Source organism: Epinephelus moara, chromosome 7 (assembly GCF_006386435.1).
Source record: "Epinephelus moara isolate mb chromosome 7, YSFRI_EMoa_1.0, whole genome shotgun sequence".
Classification (NCBI taxonomy): domain Eukaryota; kingdom Metazoa; phylum Chordata; class Actinopteri; order Perciformes; family Serranidae; genus Epinephelus; species Epinephelus moara.
The window spans coordinates 33,969,473-33,992,577 of NC_065512.1; the positions used below are offsets into that span (position 1 = coordinate 33,969,473).

General features: G+C 39.8%; 1 protein-coding gene across 8 annotated transcripts in view; it reads left to right on the forward strand.

Moving 5' to 3' along the window:
* Window positions 1-23,105, forward strand: part of gulp1a (GULP PTB domain containing engulfment adaptor 1a) — a 124,553-nt gene that overhangs the window by 97,912 nt on the left and 3,536 nt on the right. For 7 of the 8 annotated variants that reach the window (XM_050049604.1, XM_050049610.1, XM_050049606.1 and 4 more), the window contains 9 exons: window positions 4,167-4,228; window positions 10,196-10,267; window positions 15,869-15,967; window positions 16,111-16,248; window positions 16,448-16,564; window positions 19,429-19,515; window positions 20,324-20,554; window positions 20,739-20,877; window positions 21,099-21,193. In XM_050049604.1, the coding sequence (XP_049905561.1) occupies window positions 4,167-4,228; window positions 10,196-10,267; window positions 15,869-15,967; window positions 16,111-16,248; window positions 16,448-16,564; window positions 19,429-19,515; window positions 20,324-20,554; window positions 20,739-20,877; window positions 21,099-21,193 (1,040 nt within the window). The remainder of the gene's footprint in view (window positions 1-4,166; window positions 4,229-10,195; window positions 10,268-15,868; window positions 15,968-16,110; window positions 16,249-16,447; window positions 16,565-19,428; window positions 19,516-20,323; window positions 20,555-20,738; window positions 20,878-21,098; window positions 21,194-23,105) is intronic. The other variant, XM_050049612.1, reaches the window with a different exon arrangement.

Genomic DNA, 23,105 nt, shown 5'->3' on the forward strand with positions numbered 1-23,105 from the left:
AGATAAAGGTCTAATAGATCAGACCATCAATACATCCACAAATTTCACAGTGTGCTGGACTTGTGGTCTCTTTCCCTTGCATGTACCACTTGTACAATGCTTGTTAGCCCTGCAGTTTAGATTTTTGCAATATAAAATGTATTGTAAGTTTAAAAGGAATACTACTGCCGGAGTCATAGTGTGGTAAAATGTCATTATTGTAATTTGCTGCTCATGTGAGCTGCTCACCACAACATGTGAATACAGTAATGTTTTGAAGCATTTGTGTAATCTGCAGCGGAGGCAGATAAGAGCCACCAGAGCCTTTTTTATTTGCATTGCTAAGGAATGAGGCTCCCTTGTTAACTAAAGGTACACATTGTTTCTTTTGTTTTCCTTCTGCCATGCCAAACGGCTAACCATTTATATCTGTCTGCTCTGTTTAATTAGAGCAGGTATCTGTGGAAGGCACTGTAGGCTGTAGTCCTCGGACTGCCAATAGATCAGGTAGAATTTTAAACAAGATAAATAAAGAGGGAGAGAGAGAAGAACAGTGAGCCTTATATGGTCATAACCTCCCTTATTTGTAATCACTGGATGGGAAATGATAAAATACCCGTTTTCAGAGAGAGCCAAGCCCATGATGTGACAGGGGAACGGTGAAGGCAGCTATTACTCGTCGCTGGAGTGTAACACGCATGAAGGACATGTGACCTTTATGCTGTCACACATCCTAACTAGTCCTGCAGGAAACAGGAGAGCTCTGAGAAGCAATGCAACCCCTGTCTCCAGAGACATGTATGCAGCACGCCACAGTGTGACACAGAGGCATGGACACTTTTCAGACTGTCATCCCTTCAATTTTCCCTCATCTTCATCCAACACCTGACAAGTCAACCACACACAGTGACCTTCAGATGCGACGGCTCATCCTCACGCCCCAACAGTTCATCTTCCATTTTGGCAACCCAGAACAGCGCTTGTAACTTTTGCCGCTCTCGGTGTGCTCACATAGTTGCCATTTTATGCGGCAAAGTGAGAGAAAGAAGTATGTACTCCCTCCCCCTCACCATCCCTCCTTTTAATCAGAACAGTGTGTGCTGACGCCTTGAAAAAATGTCAGCCTACCTGCCATGCCGCTGTGTCAGCCCTCACCACTCTCCTCCTTCCTTCCTCTATCCTCTTTCTTGGAATTTACAGTTTATAAGCCTCCTTAGCTGCACAAGAAAGGAGGAGATACTTCATCCTTCTATCAACTCTCATTCAAGAGTCCCACTAGGAAATTGATTGCACTTTGGAGGAGACTGTTGCAAGGTGCAGGCGGGGATAATCTCATTGCACAGCTGTTAAGTAAACTTAAAAGGAGGACAATGTAAGTAGAGGAAAAGGCTCCCAGTTGACCATGCAGTGTCTGAAAACTAAAACAAAGTTCTCTGTGTTAGAGGTTGCCTTCCCTGTCTCCTTATTTCCTGCCACCAAACTGATTTCCGGAAGAACTAAACACGACTTCCTTTGCAAGTCAAGACTAAGCCTGTTGGTTTCCTTGTAAGTAATATGGGAGATTAGCAAACATAAGCAATCACAATTAAGCAAATGTGGAGCACCAAATGAACACTAATTAGAATAGACTTTGAATTCATCAAGCCACTTAGCCAACAACATCAATGTAAACAAAGTCATTAGCATACTTGCGCAGAGGACACGCTGAAGTTGATTCACATCGTTTGCACCTTGCAAAGTCTTGATTAACGCAATCAACCTACAGGAGTTGAGTGCCCCCAAGGTCACAGTCATGCGTCTTTTGTCACAGGATTCATTAACAGGGCGATAAGCCGTTTATGAAAAAGGAAATGAAGTGAGAGAGGGATGCTTAATCAGGGGATGATTAAGAAATGCTGAAAACCATCAATGACCTGAAACGACCCCTGACCCACTGCTCATTTAGCATTGATGTGATCTTCAAAGTGTCTTTTCTTTCTCCTTATGACAGCCTTGGTTACAAGCACAAACTTTTCATTAAAATGTTTATGTTCAGCCTTTCACAGAAAGGCATCATTGGAAAACATGTCAAACATATTTCCTTCCTTATAAAACATGCAAAGCTGATGTTTTTTTTTATATTCTAAATTGCACATTATTTACATTAATGTTTCTTAGCTAGCAGTCTACTTGTTTGCTACCTCTGTTGTATCATTACTACACTTTTTTACATGTTACTCTCACTGGCTGTCGATCAGCAATTGGCAGGAATTTGTGTTGTCATTGTGCGTGTGCACAATGAAATTATTACTCAGTAGCACTACTAGTGGTCTCCACAGGGTACCTTTAATTTGCACCATGTGGCGCACAGTCACATCTGTTTGCATCCATGCACATCTTTCCATTATTTTAGAATGCAGGGGCCTCATTGCAGAGAGATATTGTAACTGCTTTTCCTATCTTAACTTAAGTTTCAAAGATAGGAAGAATCCTATCTTCCTATTACAGAAGCAATTCTAAAACTCATGGCTGTGTCCTATCCTTTCTCAGACCTCCTTTCTTATCTTCACTGAGGAAATCCAAACTGTAACTGTGATGTTCATTCTTCAGTCTGCACTCGTCCTGTCACGCCTGTATCTTTGATTAGAATGTACCGGTTGGCTACTCAAAATGGACAAGCCATGATATCGACTGCTCTCACTTCCTGTCAGTGGACAAAAAAAGACAGTCAGAGGCTTTTATTAATATTAGAAAATGTACAAAATTAATATGAAATCAAAAGTAATCGTTTTGACAGTTGATAGACACCCATTAATACATGGTCCGAGAAATTTAAAGCATCATTATACGGTGTGAGTAGACTTTCGGTCATGACATTTCTGTGTACTTGTTGTTGTACCATCTTCATTGTCATAAAGATATAACAACAGTGTTGCTGCCATTTTTATGACTCTCTGCCAGCAACAGCTATGGCCAAAGGCATTCATTTTTTGGGTTCATTCGTCTATCCATGCGCCCATCTGTCCTTCCTATTCCCATTAAGGGAATTTTTTCAAATTTAGCACGAACGTTCACTTGGACACAAGGATGATCTGGCTAGATTTTGGTGGTCAAAGGTCACTGTGACCTCATAGTGTCTTTCAAAAACACTTTTGTGGCCAGTATTCAGCATCATGTCTCAGGAACAGAAGAGGAGACATTTGGTCAGATACTAAATTGATGACACTAATCTTGGGTGTCTAAACTGTGGTGATTGTATAGATCTTCTGTGCTGCAAGGTTTACGTTTTAAAATTTGTAGCTTCTTTGCAGCAACATCCATATTTGAAGCATCGTCTACTGTCATGGCGACATACGAGTCTGGACAGACATGGATGGAAACTGAAACTTAGACAGAGACATACAACCACAAGGCAGTAATTCTAGATGTCAGTTAATTTTGCCATCCTAATTTAGGATTCCTCACTTGGGAAGTTAGGATGGTTCTGTAATACCTTGATTCCTATCATATGATATGATAGGATTTTTTTCCCTAAATACAGTTTGGAATGCTTCTGTAATACCAAAAATTCTAAACATCATCTTAAACTGAGATAAGATAGGATTTCACACGTTTCTGTAACGAGGCCCAGGTACTCTATTAATCCAAGAAATTGTCTTAATACATTTATGAGAAGTGCACTTCAATTACCATATCTGCAGGACAAATGAGGTCGAGGGAGTAAAAGCAGCATTCCCCCTTGCTTAATTGCCACTCTTAATGTGCCCTTGAGAATGTCCCATAACCCCCAACTGTGCAGTGAAGCTGCTCAGTGACCAACAAATCAGACTGTGGGCAACCTTCAGGTGTGACTGTGTGTAACTGTGTGAGAGTGAAGCAGTCCCTGAACAAGAAAGTTGCTCTCAGTGAAACTAAAGTTGCAAAATAAAGACTGAAAAAATAAGGAGCTTTGATCAGGCCAAGTTTTGATGTTGCTCTTTGGTTCTGGAAGCTGCCTACCTTCTACATATTTCTCTTGTTTACTTCAGCTCTTCCTTTTTCTGTGATGTTAAAGTTGTGTATATGTGCTTTGTTGTTTAATATTCCTCACACGTTTGCCTGTGTGAGATTTAACCACTCATGTATTTGATTGTACCTCTGCCATATCCTATTAAATGAGACTGTTGATTCAGACTGCTGTATTTAGTGAGCTGTTTGTATCATTTCAGATAAATCATGGATGCACACCCCGGAAGCTCTGGCCAAGCATTACATACCCTACAATGCCAAGGTATGTTTCGCCATCAGATTGACACAGAGCTTTGTGACTGTTAAATAATTCAACACAAAAAGAGCAGAGAGGCATTTTGTTGTTGAAATGCCCAAACTGAAATACAGAAACAAAACAGAATCCCTCCATTTTTGGCTTCCAAGGTCCTATACATTTGCTTCCAGCTCTCTGTCAGGCCTAACAAACCCACGCTTCTCAGTCCAGGTGTCCCATGATGCATTTCTCTAGAGACAACAAGGCCTTTCATTTAGGGCAGTAGCTCAAAGTCTGCCAGAAAGTCCGTCAAATTAGTTTGGCTAATTAGCAGGGCACCTGATGAAGCCAAACAAGCACTACATCATCCATTTCAAAATTACCTCATTTATGAATTCTGTGATTTTTGGGGTATTTAATGATGGATGATTTTCTTTGGATGCCACCACACCTTCAGTACGAACTGTTTTTGATGTATATTGTAGTATTTATCTTCTGGAGCAGCTGTTTTTCCCTCGCTGCTGTGATGGGAGAAGTCGCACTTGTCAAACTTTAATTTGAAAGAGTTTCTCTGTTTTCTAGCCCGCTTGATTTGTTTATTTATTAATGAGTGTGTGAGCGTGCGGTGTTTATGTGAAGTAACTCACGCTTCTGTCAAATCCAGCCCAAACTGGTCCTGACAACAGAAGAACTCGGATTTTAATGGCACACTCCAACATGGCCTGTGACAAAACACTTTTTAAAAAGATTTTTTTTTTTTCACAATATCCAACAAACACATCTTGAAGGAGGACTGTCTAACTTGGGGAGCACTTCCCTCCCTGTCAGATGGGTTTTCTGCTTCATTTCCACAAAGAGTTTCTCCCCTGTGAGCCACTGAATCTGTCAGCCTGCATCCTGAGCTTCAGAAATGTTATGATGGAACTACCGCATCCCCGAACTGCTGGAGCTCCGTTACTGTATGCAGCAAAGAAGCAGGCGGAACTGGCAGAGGACACGTCTCTAAAATCAAAGCAGTATTGTCAGTTCCCTTACTGTCTGCATATTGTCGGCTTTCACTGATGAGTTGCCTGTCTGGCTAAATTTGCTGAGATCTGAGTACACCACTCATCACTGAAGGAATTGGAGGGAATGAGTCAGCCAAAGTGCTGAGACTGCTTGGCCTGTTCCCCCCCTGGTTTAAAGCACTCCGAATAGTTGAAAATATAAGCTCAGTTAGTAATTTACTGCACAATCTTCCAGCTAGTTAGAACAGAGAAGGATCCCCAAGAAAAGCCTGAATTTTTTAAATTATTTGATTCAACGATTCAAAGAGGTCATAAAAATACTGTGTCTTAAATCAATTTTGACTTTGATGGCGCAACTAACCAGCATTTTCTTTATTTTTCTCTTGATCCTGAAGGTTTTCCTCAGGGCTTTATGGAGCTCAGATGCAGCATCATCTGTGACATGACTCATAGAAAGCAGGGCTGTAGCTACTAATGAGAACACCAGGCTCATGTTCTCTCTATTTTACAGCCTGTAGTTAGAAACATATACTTTTTTTTCTCCTAAAATTAATTTTAGTACCTTTAGACTTGTTTGTTTACCTCTGACTACTTCCAGGCCAACAAGAAAAAGACACAAAATTATTCAGTATTTTAAAACCACAGTTTCAGTCATATAAACAGCATTAAGATCCACGTGTTGTGTAATAACAGTTTTGCTTTTAGGACTGCAACTAATTACTTATTTTTATTACAGTTAAATCACTGTTTATTTTTTCACTGAATAAATTAATTGTTCATTTTAAAATGTCAGAAAAGACTCAGAAAAAGCCCAGGCTGACTTCTGGAAATGATTTTGTCTACCCAAAGTTCAAAATATTTAATTTTTAATCTTATAAAACTTACAAAAGAAGCAAATCCTCATATTGTAGGAGCTGAAAGCAGATTCTCAAAAATGGTTGTAGATTCATTTTCAGGAAAACAATTGAATAATTGTTTAAATGTAAATGCCTCATTTTACAGGCTGGTTATTTCCTGAAAAAAAAAAAAAAAAAGAAATCTAGAAAAAAATCATTAAAGAATTATGTAATTCAACACTAAATATTTAGTGAAATAAGAACTAAATAAGAAAAATTGTCTTTTAATCAAAGTTTAGAAGCAGTTGTTGCTTTACAGAGGAATAACCTTGACAGGAGAGCCCCTGAAACTGCTCCATTAAAAAAGAAAAAAGTTAGAGTTATTGAACAGCTAGCTGAATGAATCAAATTAGAAAAAAAGATAAATTAAAGATTGGAGGCAGTGGGATTTGGGGACTGACACAACCCCAGTGCTTCTTGCTGCTTGCTCCGGCCCTGCTTGAAAGCCAAAAAGAATATTTTAGGGCTAGGCAATATGTCAAAAATGTTATATCAGTTGATATCTATAATTATCACGCAAACAAAGCCAAATCATTATTTCTTTCAAGGTTAAAGTCTGATTTTTGCTCCACAGTCAAAGTTGAAGAAACTAAATGTTTAATTGTGGTTTGAACTATTCATTACTGTCAGAACATGACAACATTTGCAAAACAGCAGACCATTTCACAAATCTGAGGTAGCTTCAAAACAATTGTAATCAGTTGTAATAAAACAATAAATAGACAAAGAAATCTTAACTCTGCTCGGTTAGTGTTAACAAAAGAAAAATTTCGGCTGTGGTCAGTATTTTCTGTACATGTTTTACACCCACGGTTTGTAATTTCTGCTGTTTCTCAATCAAATCAATAACAAAAACAGACTTTGATGGCGACAAGAAGTAGCATGGGGTCAGATATTGCAGATGAAAATCTATCTGACGTGACTGAGGTAGAGATCATGTTTATGGAAGAGGAAAAGATTTATTCATGTTACCTTTCATTCATGTTGTATCATCTCAATCGAATGATAATAGCAGGTTAGTCAGTCATGTTAACTTGCTAATTTGTCGGTGAAGATTCTCAGTCATCCAGGTCATGGTAATCGTAAGTGCTATATCGTAGGCAACTGGACTTGCTTGCGCTTCTTGAAGAGGTTTCGCCTCTCATCCAAGAAGCTTCTTCAGTTCATGTATGAGAGGCGAAACGTCTTCAAGAAACGGAAGCAAGTCCAGTTGCCTACGATATCGCACTTACAATTAACTTGCTAACTTACCATTAGCATTAGATGAATTGACACCACAGCCCACAGCCGTTGTAGCCAGTGTTGTGTGATGTGGGGCAGCCCCGTGCGGTTATCTGTGATCAAAACAATCATCATAATCATGAATGTGTTGAATGCTGTTAAAACATGAACATTATGCATAAGTGGCCGGTGTCCTCTTCCTCTTCTTTTTCTACTATAACTACTACAAGTACAACTACCACTACTACTACTGCAACTTCTTCTGTTAAATGACGGGTGGACACTGGCGTTAAACTTACATTACCGCCCCTCTCAACGGACAAATGGGTGGTTTAATTATATCAAAGATTTATTATATCTATCAAGGAACATGATATTGAGATAATTCTCATTATTTTTTTTATCTCCCAGCCCTTATCTCTTTCACAGTGAAAAGATTACCCAGGTTTGCTGCTGTGTTTCTTTTATGCTACGCTGATACTAGAGCTGCAGTGATTAGTTGATTCATTGATAAGGCGAGTAACAGGAAATTAATTGCTATCTTTTGATAATTGACAAGCATTCTAGCTATTAATTAAGCACAAATGCCAAATATTCTCTGGTGCCAGCTTCTTAGATATACAAGTTTGCTGCTTTTCTTTGTCATGTACAATAGGAAACTGAATATCTTTGGGTTTTGACTGCTGGTTGAATCAAACAAGCTACATGAATACATTTCTTTGGGTTGTGGAGGATTGTTAAAAGCGTTTTCCACTGTTTTTATCGACAAAGTGATTAATCAAGAAAATAATCCATCTGAGTAATCAATGAAAATAATCGCCAGTTGCATCTTAAATTGCTAGAGGGTCACATATGTATTAAGAAACCCCTTCAACACCACCAGTGTCCACACACAGATCTGCACTTTCTTATTTATGCCAAACATTTACCCCTACAATAGCAGCAACAAGGATTTGTCAGTCCAGATATCATTTACCTGTTTTGAATTTAACTAGTGTTATGTTCATATGAGGTGAGATTACATAAGAGACTGTCGACATGTACTTCTACAGCTCATCTGATTCAGTGCTCTGACGCATCTCTCTTCAAAGATGTCCACATGCATTTATGGTGCAAAGCTGCTATTGGTGCTTTTTGATGAGATTCTGCTGACCTCTGTAATCAGGGCTGACCTCTAGACTGCAGGAGGAGAGAAGATATTGAGAAATGACTTCCTAAGCTGGTGGACTCAGTGAGTCTGGCATCAACAGTCATATCACATTCAGAAGTCATTTAAATTGCATATGACACAGATCCTGCACTTTCTAAAATTGTGTCCAAAAAAATGATTGAACCTTTCACTCAGGAGTGAGCTGTGCATAGACAATGAGGTGGAACTGAGTGCAGTTTTCAGTCCTCGTTGTGTCATCTCGATTAACTTTTCAGACCTGCCACGGGGTCGAAACATCTGGGTGTGCATATTTTGTTGGATTTTTGCATTTGAGGGTGCACAGTCCCCTTTTAGCTAACGTGTGAATCTTCACTGTGGGGAATGAGGGTCAGGGGTGGCTCGTCTTTCAGCTGCACGCACTGGTTGATGGATGAGCCTCCGAGCTTGGTCTACCTCGTGAAACCTCCCCAGTCGAATCCCAGAATGCGCTGGTCAGGAACAAGTGCTTCTCCATTCTATTCCGGGCATCTGTCAGCAGGGCTCTCAGACATGTCCTTAAGTGTGCGGAGTACATTTGTCACACCGGTGCAGAGTGCTGACACTTTCGTATAAAGCCTCAATCTTTCTTCTGGCTCTATTGATAACTGCCATTTTTGTATTGTTGCCCCTGCCTCATTGCATTTAGACATGTGGAAAGAAGCTGAAGGTTCTGTCTAGACACTGGCTGTTATTTATAAAAGAAATATAATGCAGGTTTAATTAGTCAAACATAAGAAAAGCTCCTTTAATTATTTATTTTCTGTATATTTCATCAAGACGGTGCTTCACAAAATGTCAGACTTTAAGTTACTGATGTCAAAGTTCATCAAATGTGAAACAGACAATCCGTTATAGAAATTATATATATACAAATTATATACAAGAACAATTTGTCAAGCCAAGCGGTAAGATTAACTGGACATTAGCAAAGCCAAGTCATGGAGAGCTTCACACGGACTCTGTTGTGTCATCGAGGCAATCCATGTCTGTCTGAGTTCTCTATGCTGAGTCCCAGTGGGAGGTGTTGTTATTTTGTTTTTCCCAACCTTTAAGGGGCTGACACCAGTGTTTATGAAGTCTGATATTGGAACAGGCTACACACATTAAGCTCAGGAGGCACTGAAGCAGTGTGTGTGACTGGAACAATTACTGCTGCTGCCGCCAGATGGAAAACACCATGTTCAGGCGCAAAGGTTAATGGCTCCATCTGTTGGAGAGTGGCAGAAGTGCTGCTCCAGTGTATGTGTATGTCTGTCTTTGTGTGTGTTTGTTTGTGCATTTCCATACACGCATTCCTCACATGTCTGTCTAAGATGGTAATTTGAGGTCTCTGAAGGATGTGAGTGTGGATAATTTGATAAAAATGTACATTAATTTGAAGCTAGAATAGGAAATACCAGATGATATTGACTGAAATGTCACCTGTGATTGGTATGCAAATGTAGAGGAGTTCTTTCTTTATGCAGATAGAATCCGCTCTCATAAATTTTATTGCCAAATGACTATTCCACAATTTACTCCTACTGGCCTGATTTATGAAATAATTATTCATCAGTTCCAATGAAAGCATACTTCAAAATAACAGTCACTTCTAGCTTCTCTTTGTGGCCTTTATGTGCCATTTAATGCATATGTCTTTGTCACTGTCTTATCATAATATGCCTTTTTGTTCTCATTCCAGTTCCTTGGAAACACAGAGGTTGAAGCCCCGAAAGGCACAGAAGTTGTGAAGGATGCAGTCAGAAAGCTAAAGGTAAAGCCACTCCTCAAAGTGAGCCGTAGCCTGAAGGATAGGAGCGTGTTCTTGAGTGACCAGATTGGATAGGAGACTCGGAGCAGGGGAGGTGGGAGTGAGTGACAAATGCTCCCCTCCCTCATCAGTTACCGGCAGCAAGGTGCCCTTGGAGTTTTTCAGCTCCCAAGTGTGGATGCCTATAACTGCTGGATAAGCACAGCAGTTTGCTCAGTCAACCTTCCCCGGGTAGATGCAGAATTCAATAAAAGGGATATTTATCTGCCATGGAGCCTGTTGTTTCTTACTCTGAGCTTGAATCCTTCAACCATAACTTTTTTTCCCCTTGAAATACCAGCATACCGTTTTGACTTAATAAGCCACTTCAGTAAAGCACAGGTACTTTAAAACACACTTACAGAACTCAGTGACACTTCATAAAAACTCTTGACACTTAATGTTCCCGACCGCTGGTTTTGAGTGTGAATTAAATCATCTAATTAGACGCTAGAGCCTATATTTGCATATTTATGGTGAAAAATACATCTTTTTTTAGATCCATATAATCCCAAAATATTAAGTTACACCGTGTTTATAGTGTTCATACCACCTGTGTAAATACAAGTGTGCTATATTATTTGCGAATTTATACATTGATTGTCGGCTCTATATCGAAATAGGCAACTGTTTGCTGTAACAACATATAAATGGTTGCACTATAAACTTTGCTTCAAACCTGCAGTCATTTTTTATGGCCACTTGGCGGCAGTGTAACAAGCTGTAAACACAACATTGACATGTAAACATATATTAAATTTGATATGGCAAATGTGGTGAGGCCCAGATACATCAAACCGACATCAAAGAACTAGTGGCGACCAAGGGCGACTGTTGTGTCGCCTCACGTTTCTGTGTGTTGGCCAAGAGGTTGCACTTGAACCCACCGCAATGGCTACAGCCAACAGCCAACTAGCAAGTATGTTCTATGCCTGTGTGAGAGGACATAACTCTCCATACCAGCAGGAAGTGGTAGTCTGTGTTCGTCATTCAAAAAGGGAAACCAGAAGACTGACAGGATTCAAGATGCTAGTTAGCCGGTTAGCACACACAGCACAACCCGGTATTGGAAAAAAAACAACGTATATTTACCATCTTTACCAGCGTATAATAGCAAAAACAATTGCAAATCATTTCTGCAAAAGAGCTCAATGGCAGCCTACCTTACCCTACCTAATATAACACGTTTATTTCGATCTCACGCCCTCTTGACTTTAGTAGCTTGTTTATCATAGTGATTTCATTCACTGACAAGTTCAGTGGGTTTGACGCCGATTCAATGTGCTGAATCAGCTGTAAAACGGTGGCAACAGTGCAGGACACACTGCAAAACTAGGGTGACGGACACTTACTAATGGCCAGCCATCACCTTGGTGTGTCAGGGCCCTTAGCCAACTTCAGCTTTAGCTCTGATTTTGGTCTCCACCAGCTCTAGAGAAAGGTCTGTCTCATTAGCTGCTAAATGTTCCGTTGTGTCAGCTAGTCACTAACCTTGTCTGTCTGCTGTTTGGTGCTGGACAAGTAGGGTACATTCCTCATCATCCGTAACCTCAGGAGCATTTCATTTCAGAACAACTGTTATTAGATCCCTGCAATATCAAACTGTTGAAAGCAAGCTAATATAAAGCCATCATTTAAATGTTTATTCATAGTAACAGTGAGACAACGGTGCCACCATGTGGCTAAACAGGAAAAAACTTTAAAACTTGTATCACTTCCATCCAGCATACCCTGAATAATAAACTTTTTAGAGAAAAAATATGATTCTTTTACCAAAACATCTGATACCAGAACATAGTTTAAAAGCAAATAGTTTGAGTAATTCTATATAGTTAAGTTTTCAATTATATGAAATTAGGCAGGGTGTGTAGTCCCTGGTCGCTGAAGAGCCGAGGCATGTGTTGAAGGGTTAAGGTTAAAGTGCAGCAAAGACTCTCCTTTCTCACAGCTTCTTGGTAATGTGGCTCCACTCGCTGCCTGCTGGCCTCGCCTCTGTCTTCTCCTGCCAAGAGTTGAATCTGTGAGGCCGCTTTTAGGGGAGAACTGTTTTCCCAAACCCATACCTCTATTGTTACATTACATTTGATCTTGAAAGCCTGTTTGGAGACCAAGGCTCCATGGTTACTCTCCCAGATACACTGGCAGTCAGGACAGGCTTGGTTATTGTTCCAAAGACCATGTGAGGAGAATTGAGAGACAGCCCTGGAAGGCATGTGTCCACAGTTTAGGTCAAATACTGTAGTCTCATATCAGTTAGAATATAAGTTCATGTGTGTTTTTACTTAAGCAAGATAAATATCTTTAACACACACACTTACAATCCTGTTCCCTCTCTTTGTCTGTTCACATTTGTGTCTGCAGGCCCTGAAAAGTAAATGTTTTAAATTATAGAAGCTTAACTCAAGGCCTTACAAGGGCTGGATTACAGCATCACTTTACTGTAAGCATTAAAGTGCCAGTGTGTTAAAGGCTGTGAAAATACTGCAGTATCTTATTGGCACACACACACACACACACACACACACACACACACACACAGCATTGAAAAATGAAATCAGGCAAATGTTAAAGCTGCAGATTTAATCTTCTTACATTTTCATGATTATAGTGGATACTTCCTAAACATTAATATTTATAGATATATAAAAAATGGAAATAATTGTAGGGTATTATTAGCTTCCTGCAAGTTTCCTCAAGTGTAGTGATACAGGGTCTCCTTAACTGACAGTGTTCACTTCCCTTTTAACAGACGTTTTCATTGGTTATTGACCTAAACTCACTGCCAAGTCCTGTTGGTATTTATGTCAGTTGGCAACATAACCGTGAAAGACTTAAATCGTTTTTTGGCAGTGCTTGAAAGAGTGACCCACTGAATGAATCTCAGATCCGTTTAATATCCTCTCGAGTCTTCTGTAAAACACTTAACCTTAATGATAATTTCCTCATTGCCCTTTAAAAAGAACATGCTGCAGTTTTATTCCCCAAGCAACTTTCTGTTGTTTGGGGCTTTTTTTTTCAAATGGATTGAAGTAAATGTACCTTCAAGATGTGCAAAATGTAAGTGGTACTTTTAAAGCTGCACCAATCAATAATTTTTAATTAACAATGGATCAAATGACTGTTTGTATATTGAAAGTATTCGCTCATGGTGACCAATAACAGAGAATTATCACCCCATTCAATTCCTTTCAGCGCTACCAAATGTCACAGGCTCTTTTAACTCATTGTTTAGGTGTTACAGCACTCAACTAAACTGTTTTGGTTCAGTCTCACTGCTGTGATTGGTGATCATTTCCAGCTGCAGCAACTGAAGCTGTTTTTCATGAATCCACTGCACATTACTTGCTCAGCACCAAACAGCAGATAGATAGACAAAGCTGGAGGAGCATTCAGCAGCTCAAGAGCCCGATATTTTTCTCAGGAGCTGGTGGACACCAAATCAGAGCTAAAAGGAGACTTAATATTGGACTTGAATATGCCAGATGGCCATAAATGCAACTTTAGATGGATGTTGCTCTGTGTCTGTTGAATGGAAAATCAAAAATTTAGAGCTAGCAAGTTTGTCATTACAACCTTTGAAGTGAAAGTAGTAAAATCCTGCATTAAAAATTGCTAGGTACCGCTAGATGATGTCACATTTTTATTTGCATGCTTATGGCAACACAATGTAATTACATATTTATCAGAGGTGTAACGGTTTTAAAAATTCAAGATTCGGTTCAATATGATACAGTAGTGTCATAGTGCGGTGCGTTTTCCATACAGCAAAAAAAGTTCAAATGCCAGGGAAATGTATTGATTTTTTTTTTTTTTTTAAATCTTCTTTTATTTCATGTATTTATTAAAACTAACATCATAAATGTTTGGTTTTTTTTTGTTTTTTTTTAACAGTGATGTAGCTACCCCTGAGTGACCCATCTTCTCAGGGTGTGTTCTTAGCAGCAAATAAAAGGAAAACAGCTCCTTATAAAATACCAAATATAGTATTGTAGTTATTAACAAATACAAACAAAAGAAGCAATCTGTTCGTGAAATGCCAGAGACATTTCCTTGATATTTAAATTTTTAAATGTATTAAAATTGACATTTGGGCTTTTGTTTTTTTGTACAAAGCAGGAATTACTGCCTGGTTGAAATGGATTTGTGAAGGAGTACTGTAACTAGGCTTGAATACATTAAGCATGTTTGTAGAGCCTGCATTTTAAGAGCTGAGTCTCTGATCTGCAGCTATAAATGTAACAATACCAACAGTAGCATGTAGCGTCTTTGTTGCCCCTTGTTTTTGTCTGTGGTTCTGTCAGTTGCCATATTGGGTCGATGTTGGTGTAAATGAGTGGACATGTTTGAGGTATTCCCACTGATGTGACCTAGTGTTGTGTAGCAAACTCTCTCACCATCACCTGCATGATTCACACCAAAACCAAAGTGGCTTCAAACACCAGACCTTTAGGTTACTGGAGGATTTTCTGTTTGGTCTGGTAATGGTGTTACTAACCACACTGCAACAAGCTAACAGTTAGCTTAGCGTAGCGTGCCTCTCAGCGTGTTTGACTTGCCTGGAATGTTTTGTTTTGGGGGTGGGAGGGGCAGATAGCATATTGTCTGTTCCATCATGTGGACTGTCTTGTTGAGCGCAGTGGCACCGAGAACATTATATTAAACGTATTGGAAGATGTATATTTTCATTTCCAAATGTAAAGAATATCGTTTGGTTTGTAATGTGTACAGAACTCAAAGCTTTATATAGTGAAATAGCCTACATGTGTTGTTACACCCCGAATATGTATACATACATGCAAGATTTAAAAGAATTTAAAGAAAACTAAGTTAAACCTAAACTAATTACAATTAGCTATATCATTAGCTTTTTTTAAGCATCTCCAAAATTTGCATCAAACTCTACCTGTATTAGTAAAAAAACGTTTTATGCAGACTGTTGTAGCGACTCCGTTAAGTATGAACAGAGAGATGATCATGCACAGGAAAATTTCACTATTGTTAACTTTGTCTATTTAGACAAAACAAAATCAAGCTTTTTAGATAGTTAAAGCATTTAGAATACAAACAGTGGGGATCAGTGATTGGTCATTAATTACATACATTCACAGCTCATTCACATCTCTGTCTGACTGATGATTGGTTGACTGAACGTGCTGCTGCTCTGTCCCGCACTGAACACAGTCAGTCCAGGGAGACACTTAAGTGCACATTCACTGAGAAATACTGGTGACATCCTTTATGGAGAGTGGAGATCTTTCCAAAAAGTCGCTAGACATGTGGCTAGCCGCTTTTTGTTTTCCTTTTTAAGTTGCTAAAGCTGTCTTAAAAGAAAGTTGCTAAGTTAGCAACGTTGGGTGACAATGTTGTGTTTTCAGCTTGTTCTGCTCCTCCCTAGTGGCCAAAGACATTGGCAGCTTTAAAGGTGTGTACGTGGGTGTGTATGTTCTGACAGGATTAGTTACTAGGCGTCCAGCTGTACTGTTGTACAGTTGTGTTCCTTATAGATAATGTTGGATTAATAATGTGTATTAACCAATGTTACCTTTTTATTTGTCACATTGGCAGTTTCAGAGACATATCAAGAAGTCAGAGGGTCAGAAGATCCCCAAAGTGGAATTACAGATCTCCATTTATGGCGTGAAGATACTAGATCCCAAGACAAAAGTGAGTCCAAAAATAAGATTTGTTGTTTTTACAGTGTTTTATCACCTGAAGTTACACTCACAACAAACACCATGTAGAAAAAGAAGGGAGTTGCAGTCAACATAAAGAGAATAAATAATGAATGTGTTGTGTTTGTTTTCCAGGATGTGCAGCATAACTGTCAGTTACACAGGATATCCTTCTGTGCAGATGACAAAACCGATAAAAGGATATTTACTTTCATCTGCAAAGACTCAGAGTCCAACAAACACCTCTGCTATGTGTTTGACAGTGAAAAGTGTGTAAGTGCCTCCTGCTTCCTCGTCTTTTAAGTGAAACAAGTGTAGAACACATTATACAGAATGTTAGAGTTATTGTACATGTCCTATATTTGATGCTGTGCCTTCATGTCTTTGGTATTTTTACATCTTTCATCATCATACGCCACGGTGACATTTAGACAAATATCATGAGCAAGTCTTTGTTGCTCCCCTGCTGCAGGCGGAAGAGATAACTCTCACCATTGGTCAGGCCTTCGACTTAGCCTACAAGAAGTTCCTGGAGTCTGGAGGCAAAGATGTGGAAACCAGGAAACAGATCGGATCCCTACAGAAAAGAGTGCGTCTCACGTCACGTTGAGTCAGCTTGTTTACCCTCACATGGTCTTTAATATACTTTGAAAACTTGTACCACCATGCTGACACATTGCTATTTTTATTAATTAATGCAAGGCTTGTTTCTATCGACTGGTTTAAACCATGCGGTGTGGACAATTAAGCTGTGTTGATGAGGATATCAGTAATGAATATCAATGAGCTCTGTTGTTACAGACCCAACACCCTGCTGAAACTGTTGAGCTTTCCCAGTGCATTTGGTTAAATGGTGATTTATTAAAACATTTGTTTGAACTTGATTAAATAAGGGACAGGGTGTGTGGCTAAACACCAGCAGGACATGCATTTGAAGGTTCATTTGCAGTCATTTATTAGACTATCTATTTGGTATTTTGGCTACCTGGAAAAAGCTTTAAAAAAAGATGAATGTATTAAAGGGGAACACCAACTAAATTAGGAATTCCAGTATGTTATTTCCATGGCCTAACAAAGTTCAGTCAATATTTGTGAACATGAGCTACTCTCTCTCAAAGCCAGAAACCAGAGAAGTCTTGACCTAAGGCCCCGTTTATACGACAATGATGTCAACTGAAAACGGTAAACTTTAGTTGCGTTTTGGCCGATCGTTCACACGACAGTGGCGTTTTGGGTGCCTGAATACGCAACGTTTTGAATATGGGTTCCAGAATGCAATTTTTTGGAAACGGCACCATCATTGTTGTCATGTGAACTTGCAATATGCATTTCCTCTGAAAACGGAGACTTTCCGCACATGCGCATTACGCTTCCAGTCACTAGGCATGCGCAAGAAAGTCAACCATCACAACAACAATGGCGGACTCCTGAGCTCATAGTGTAGTTTTACTGTAGCAACTCCACCTCATCGTCCGTCCAGACAAACGTTTGTGCGGTTGCCATTTTGTTTGTTTATACATCGCCACTCCGTAGAAGGAAGCGTAAGCGTCACACCGCCAACTACTGGCCTGGCCTGTATACTGCAGTGTTTTTGGTCATTTTTGCAGATCTGTGTGCACAGCGATTGTTATCAAAACGTTGTCATCTAAACGCAGAACTTTTTTCAAAATGAAAATGAGAAACAGTTCTGTTTTCAGTGGATCGTTTTCGTGTAAACATGGCCTTAAACTTGTGATGTCTTAAGCTGAAAACACACCAGTGCCGCTGCGGTGCAGCGTGTCAAGTAACACGCGGGCCACCCATAGCACACACACGTCGCACTACAGCTTGTTAACAGACAACCACACAATGTTGTTACTACTGTTACTGAAAGATCGTAACCTCTTCCACCTCTGTATGAGCTGAAAATCATGCGTGGACACCCACTAATTAAAGTTGATTTCTTGCCTGAAGAGCCGTTCTCCAGAGTTATGACTCGCCAGGCATTTTCTTTTTGGTCACTGTCTTTATAATGACGGGATTATGAGTCGTTTAGCTGGGGGTATTTCTCAACCTTAACAAGTCTCTCCTCATCCATTCTTTGTCACTCAAGAGTCACAGCAACAGCTACAGAGTTCTATATATCCATGGTGAGGAGAGAGGTTGAGCTGCCATTGGAGCAGAGAAAGGGAGCTGCTCCAGGAGGCTGGAAATAGCACAGTGGCATGAAGTGCCGCGGAACAGTGTGTCCAGGAGTGGCAATGCGCATCTAGCTGTTGGGTGGTACTTTAAAAATAAAAGTGTGTTTTGGCCTTTAGGGTATAAAGTCTGGAGCTGCTCCAAAGACAATGAATGGGAGCCTGTTTCTGTGGACCCACACAATTTTTGTTTTCTTTTTTTCATACCCTAATGAGTTTTATTCTTTTGTGGTGTTGAAAACTGTTGTAAAAATGTCCGCGTGTAGGATGTCAAAACATCTTCCCCAATTCATTGTCTGTGGAGCAGCTTCAGACCTATTACCCTATGACCTCACAAATTTGAGTTTCAACACTCTAGCTTTGGGATTTGGGAGGGAGTCAGTTTTTGGACTATCATACTATATGAACAACATGTATACATTTTGAAAATAGGCATAGTTCCCCCTTAACAACTTGGTATTTAAACAAAGTTCATTGTTGTCCTTGGAAATAGTACTTTGACAAAACAATCTCAACCAAAGGTTCACTTACTTGGATTTATGAAGCTTTCAACTGTCTCACACACTGTCTCTTTGTCTGTGGATAAGGAGCATTGCTCAGTTGTCGTGGGGATGGAACAATCAATGTGTGAGCTCAGTAGTTGTTATGGTTTCATCCATGACACTTAAGACTTCCAACATGTCCTAACAAATGTGAATAAGAACCTTAGAAAAGCTGATAAATGGCCCCTGAGTTGGGTTTTATTTCTTAAACTGAATTTTTTATGAAGGGTTGACGATGAATATATATGATGAGACAAGGTAATTTTTCAACTGTCAGACTGTTTATACCATCTCTGTCTTTAATATGTCAGGATCAATGGGAAGATTTGTTTCAGTATTTCATTCTATAAAAAGCCGAAATTCCTATCTGCAACCACATATTTTTATGTGGTTATATTTAATTTGAAGAAGCTGCATGAGAATTAAGTGTTCATTTTGTGGGGTTAGGAAAAAAAAATTAATAACCCATTAGATTAAATGCATAACCACAAAGCTGAAAACAGGCCTGTTTTATTAGACATTATGGGTTTTCCCAGAACTGTGACAGTATACAGTATCATGCAGCGATGTTGCCCACCCTAACCTAATTCATAAGATATATATGAGAATGTCTTCAAAACTCTGCAGTTAAATTGGATATTTATAGTTGATGTTTCAATATCAGACCCCATACTACACTTAAGTTAATGTACTCTGGCTTCTAAAAAGACTGAACTGCTTTTGTTTTCATGCAGATTCAAGAACTGGAAACAGAAAACTCTGAGCTGAAGCAACAACTTCAAGATCTTGAAGAGCAGCTGATGATCGCTCACGTGCCACCAGTAAGGACAAACTGCACCAACACTACATATTAAGATATCAAAGCAAGTCTCGGTAACGTCTTAACAGCAGCCTCTGTGGCCACAGTTAGATGAAAGTGTGACATGCTTAATGTAACAGTAACACAAGTAGAGTAGAGTCATGAAGTCAGCAAGCTGAGTCTGCTACAATATTTACCTAAACATCAGCTAACATTAGCCACCATGAGCTACTAATCGTATCAGACCAAGTGAGGCTGTAGCAGCAAAACGGCTGAGTGGACTGAACTAAGCAATTACTTATGAATATAGTTATTTCTAAGATAAATATTGGGTTATTTCAAATTTCTAATGCCACATAGTCTCACATTAACTGCAGCATCTGCAGACAAACTGACACTTATCACTGTAATGTGACTCTCAAATCATTTGAGATTCAAATGTTCCACATCAGCCAAAAGTACACAACCACGACCATCTTTTAATTAAGGACGTTTATCAAATTTAAGCATGCAAGTATTAAAAGTGTTCTTCGAGGCAGCTGGGTTTGCAGATACTGCTGCTGTAATTAAATGCACTGCCTCAAACTCAGGTTTGGAATGACCACAGCTATCTGGAGGGAGACTGTGGGGGTCTAAGCTGTGTCTGAGGCAAAGCAATTACACACCTGATTGGTCTGATGAGGAATGTGATACATTCACCATGTAATTAGGCCAAATGCCAGTACTTTTGACAGCCTCCTGCGAACGCAATTACCCACACCTCTCTCACTCTATGAGACTGAATAATATTGTCCCTCTCTGCTCATTGTCTGTCTGCCATCTTTTGTCAGCCGCTGCACATAAACGCAGCTAATGAAGCGTACATGCTGCAGAGGCCCTCCGCTCTCTTCTGGTGTCACAGCATCAAGTCGCTCTCCTGTCTGGAGATCTCCTCTGTCACACTCACTCCTATGAGTTCGCCGGAGTCCAACTTGTCCAGCGGGTTACTAACTCCTCCTCCTGCCAAACCTGCTCTACTTCCTCCTAAGCCTACTGAGGGATGCAGCATCCCGCGGCCTCGCGTAAACACCCTATGCTTTTTCTTTCTGTCTGCTCTGTTGCTAACCCTGAGGCCTCAGTGTCTCCTGCTTCTGCTTTCTTTGATTCTTCTATTGCTTTTGTATAAAACTAGCTGAGTAGTTCGACAGTGAGCAAGCTCACACAAGCCTGACCTCGGCTTAACCATCTCCCTGACTTTATATACAGGCAGGGAGCATCTCCATGAAACCACAGTCCACAGATGTTTTCGACATGGTTCCCTTCTCACCTGTGACACCGCTGGTGCCCACACTGGCCAGTAATGGCTGCCCACCACCACCACCAACCACATTACCACCAGACATAAGTGAGTAGTTACTTTGTCACTCTCTGATCGTATGATTTACAGGTTTTCATTATTTGTCTGGCTCCTGAAAGATTGATTCTGCAAAATTGAAAGATTAGGGCTTTTAATAATACACTTTAAATATCTGTAGCATAATACCTGGGAAACATACCTGGACTGTCTGTTGAAGCTGTTGTTCCTTTTCTTTCTGTATGATGTTTATCTGCTGTCTGCATTTGTAGGGAAAGACCTGTTTGGGGCTGAGCCGTTTGATCCGTTCACCTGTGGGTCAGCTGATTTCCCGCCAGATATTCAGTCAAAGCTGGATGAGATGCAGGTGAGTGAACATTAGTGTTTTAAGTGCAGGAAGGCAGGTTAACCCTTTGAAGTCCACCACAGACCCATTTTTACCTTTTTTTTAGGGGGGACAGGGGATCTTTATGGGGCGAGAACAGGTCAGCAGGAGAGGTCATATAGAAGTGTTATACATCATCTGAAACCAGCAAACCTGAAGATTAATTAAAGATGCAGCTCAGCACTGTGCGTCAAGTTTTTCTAGTCATACATATGTAATAAACGTGTTTGGGTTAGGCGTCGATTCAAACCAGTTGAAAGTGTAGTCTGTAGTGAATTAGACCATTATGAATGAAAGTACAAGGAATATGATGCTATTCCAGTGCTCTATTATATCTCATAAGTTGTTGCAGCAATATTTGGATTAATACCATTTTTGCATTTGCATTTTTGACCAATAATAAATGTCAAAAATTTTCCAGAATACGACATTAAGACACCAAGGCCTCGAGGAACACTAGAAAAACTTAAAAACTTTTTGGCGTTTGGAGATTTCTGTAAGAATTGCAATTTTCAGTGATTGCATGGCGAGCACTTCTGTTCTGGAAACTGCTCAAAAATCCCCTTATTGTGAATATCTATAAAAGCCATATGTCCACTGTAGGTTTGTAGCTGTAAAGTTCCATGAGGCTGTGATAATCCTAGAGGTCACTATAGGTCATTCTATACAGTGAGGTCAAATTTAAAAAAAACAGTCTCACTAAAATGAAATGGCGACTTTGAGGACTAACATCATCACACGTGAATAAAACTGGGCTCAGTGAATCCACAAGAGTCTCAGCTTTCCAGTCTTATCCAAAATAACACAGCTGTACTGCGTTTGAAAAACTGAGTGGTTTTTGCCCCAAAACTGCATGGGACCAGCATTAAGTGGGGAAGAATGTGAAGGGGAGACTCATGGGTACCCATAGAAACCATTTTCATTCAGATATCTTGAGGTGAGAAGTTAACTGACCCCTGTGAAAATGGCCATGTCAGTTTTTTCTCATGCCAAAATGTAGTCTAAATTGGGAGTGTTATTTAACCCCTACCAAACAAGCTAGCATGACATGTGTGGTACCACTGGATTCTTTAGGTCTTCTAGTTTAATGTGTTTATTCCAGTGTCAAAATCCAGCCAGGTACAGTCTCTGGAAGACAGTATTGTCAGCTGAGGTCGCTGTCTTATTATCAGTATCGGCACATTAAATATTTAAACGTTCCTTTGTTTATATGGACAGAGGCTTTGAGCATCATGAGTGATGCCTCAGTGGTGGACATTACTGCTGAATCATTTCAAGACAGTTTGGTCCTAATTGACTTGTTATGGACTGCAAGCAAGGCCCCGCTTATTCAAATGAATAATGTTAGAGTAGATTAAGTTTGACAAACTGTTGTTCAGAGAGCAGTAAAACAAGCTGATGTAAGGGAGTCCCTAACTCTACATTTTCGTCTTTGTAAAAAAGCTGAGCACAGTCAGAACTGAATGAGATCCTGCTGAATACGACTGACGTCTTTATTTAGATGAATCAGGGATATGAAACCAGTTACACATTAATTTAGAAGTGCTTTCATAGAAGGTCTTTTGTGTATCACTTATTTCTTGTTCCTTGATGCGTTTCGTGGAGTGAAATGTCAGTTTTCTGTGAAAATGAATAATATTACAGTGGAACATCATAGGTAACTGAGTTTGTGGGCTGGTGGAGCAATAAATGAACAGCTGAGCTGAAATTTTTCTTCCAAAATATACATAATTAGCCCCCACTGTCTGCAAGAATGAATAAAAAGTCAATCAGCGGTATTTCATTAGGGGCTTGTTGATATTTTATTGCTGTCTGCAGAGGCATCACATGTACTGCTGACACTGTGGCTCAGTGGTTCTCAAACTGTGGGGCGGCTCTCAGCGGGGGAACACAG